The sequence below is a fragment of the Sinocyclocheilus grahami genome, unplaced genomic scaffold, assembly GCF_001515645.1.
Source record: "Sinocyclocheilus grahami isolate Dianchi unplaced genomic scaffold, SAMN03320097.WGS_v1.1 scaffold1621.1, whole genome shotgun sequence".
Taxonomy (NCBI): domain Eukaryota; kingdom Metazoa; phylum Chordata; class Actinopteri; order Cypriniformes; family Cyprinidae; genus Sinocyclocheilus; species Sinocyclocheilus grahami.
This window is the reverse complement of record NW_015506800.1, coordinates 53,609-56,425: the sequence shown is the minus strand read 5'-3', so window position 1 is coordinate 56,425 and position 2,817 is coordinate 53,609. Positions and strand designations below refer to the sequence as shown.

General features: G+C 45.0%; 1 protein-coding gene across 1 annotated transcript in view; it reads right to left on the bottom strand.

The window, feature by feature from the left end:
- The window catches only part of LOC107571605 (probable ATP-dependent RNA helicase DDX46), a 19,791-nt gene that overhangs the window by 2,017 nt on the left and 14,957 nt on the right, over positions 1-2,817 (bottom strand). The window contains exons 18-20 of the mRNA XM_016257934.1: positions 2,439-2,588; positions 1,600-1,821; positions 1,254-1,472 (exon numbers count right to left, since the gene is read on the bottom strand). Of these exons, the coding sequence (XP_016113420.1) occupies positions 1,254-1,472; positions 1,600-1,821; positions 2,439-2,588 (591 nt within the window). The remainder of the gene's footprint in view (positions 1-1,253; positions 1,473-1,599; positions 1,822-2,438; positions 2,589-2,817) is intronic.

Sequence of the window (2,817 nt, the reverse complement as noted above, 5' to 3'; positions counted from 1 at the left end):
CTCTAAACAGTGTTCTGTGCTCGTCTGTGCAGCCAAACACAGAACAGTTAACATGCTTTGCTCACACTTTCTCCATGGCATTAGAGCTGCTACACTGCTGTCTCTTGTGAAAACACAATAACGGCGTCGTGGGTGGAAACTTACAGATTAAGGGGCACAATCGCTGTGTTGTACCTGTTGTCAAAAAGTCCCAAACACAATGGAAAGCCAAACGCAGACGTGTCTCCATCATCCAGAGGAGGATGAATAACATTAGGATCCTGTATTAATGTGTGGGTTACATTTTACTACTGTATATATACACTGATATTACTATTATTTTTATTATTGATAGCAGCATCTCTGTAGCCATGCTAATAAAATACAACTTCCACTACAATGGATTTTAATTGTTTGCTATTCTCCAGACCTATATAATAACAGCGGCTCTCTTCTATTGTCCGATTCAACTGGACGTGTCAAGAAGCTCTTCACTGATTGGCTTGCATTTTCTGCTAGAGTTGAAATTTAACTTGCTTGGAAGACGCGATTGAGGCGAATATCGTGCGTTCACAGCAAACGCGTCGCACATTTCACGTCATTCACGTGGTTCGCCTTTATTCACGTCTTTGCATGTAATCTACTCGCGTGAATAATTACATTCGTGTCTGGTGTGAACACACTGTTAGACACTTACCTCACTATAATTTCAGATTTGGCTATTAACTATGGTGGTTCTCTGTTTTACGAATACCCCAAATCCTTTTCTGAAAAAGCTGCTGTGTACATCCAGCACTTCAATCTTAAACTGGATTGGTCTATAGGGAGTGAGCGAGCTAATGTCCATGATCTGCCTCTCAAACCAGAACCTGGTTCCAAGTTCTCTGCACGCTTTCAAAGCAAAGCAAGAAATCCAGAAGGCTCTGGCATTCCTGTATGTATCAATTTCAATGAGTCTGTGTGTCCTTACCTCAAGTGTAAATTTTTGCATTGCTGTGCTATCTGTGGAGACAGTCACCCAAGGCTAGAGTTGAAATTTAACTTGCTTGGAGGACGCGATTGAGGCGAATATCGTGCGTTCACGGCAAATGCGTCGCACATTTCACGTCATTCACGTGGTTCGCCTCTATTCACGTCTTTGCATGTAATCTACTCGCGTGAATAATTACATTCGTGTCTGGTGTGAACACACTATTACTGTAACGTGTTACTGTAATTTCTTCAGCTGAATTCTAAGAGGTCTGTCAGAAGTGTAACTCTGTGTAGCGTCTGACCTGAGGGAAGTCGTTGATCTCCAGCTCCTCCTCGTATCTCTTGACGGTGTCCGTGGCCTCGGCGGCCTGCCGCTCCTCCTCCAGCTTCTCCACCGGAGTGTAGTTCAGTTTGGCGTTGATCTTCTCCGCCTGCTGCTCCGCGATGGTCTTGGCCGAGACGGAGGGCGCGATCATCGTCCCGCCGCGCAGGATGGCGTTTGTGGCCTGCTGCATCACATCCTGAGAGCAACGAAAGACAATCTCATTTTTAGATTTAATTCACAGCTTCCATGTATCAAATATACCTTTGGCGAGGCATAAACTCATCAACTCTTTTTTTTATTAAAAGCTTCATGCGCTCTCTGACCTGAGCCTCTGCGCCGAGGTTCTTCTGCACCTGGATCTTGAGGGCCAGTTTCTTGGCGATCTCCAGTTTCTGGATGTTTCCGGCGGACGGAGTGCTCAGACCGGACACAGCGGTCACAGATCCGCTCACACCGCCAGCAGCGGCTCCCGCAGAGCCACCCGGAGCAGAGAGATCCTTCACACGCTTCTTAGAGTTAAACATGCTCTCGATCTGCTCGTCGATCTGCAGCCACACGACAGGGATCAGGTGTTATTACACTGTAACTACATAAATCATAACAGTACAGCGCTCCTGTAGCCCATGGGCTCTGGCAACAGCAGCATCATTCCCATGATTCCCAGGGAAAGCCAGAACTGTCTAAATGTGATTTGAATGCGGTGTAAGTCGCTTCGGATAAATGCACACATGTGGTCACTTTCACAATCAGTAGTGATTCTGGTCAACTTCAAATATTATATCGAGTGTGCTGAAATGTGTATTAATGCAGTAAATCAGAGTATGTTTACACATTCAACATGTTATACGTCCAACAGATGGAAAGTCTGAATAAATCTGTAAACGGACTTTGTTTGATACTTCACTTTCACATAATCAGACATTAGATTGTTTTTTTTAATCCAACTAAAAGTTTTCTATGGTTTTAGTTTACTTTAATAACCCTGGACTACAGTTGTAATATTTATGTTGTGCAATCATAACTCCTCAGTATTTGATCTAGAAGTTTCTTGAATCAGATCATGTTCTTCAGTCAGCCTCATAACATTAGTAAATACAGCAGTTTGTCAGATTGTTCTCTTATTTGCAGTCTCTAGTCTCAGCTGTGATCAGTGTGGACTCACGTCCAGAGCCGCATCCTCATCATCAGAGTCATGCAGGCCTAACGCAGCCTTCTGCAGCTTCTTCCTCTCGTTAGCCAGCGCATGCTCAGTCTCATCGAACTTAAAGCCCTTGCCAGAGAATCCGCTGCTGCTCTTGATGCTCTTCCCCTCCTGCGGAGCAACGGCACACATGATCACTGAACACCCGTAACACACACACGTGATCACTGAACACACACACACACAATCACTGAACACCCGTAACACACACACACGTGATCACTGAACACACACACACACAATCACTGAACACCCGTAACACACACACACGTGATCACTGAACACACACACACACAATCACTGAACACCCGTAACACACACACACGTGATCACTGAACAC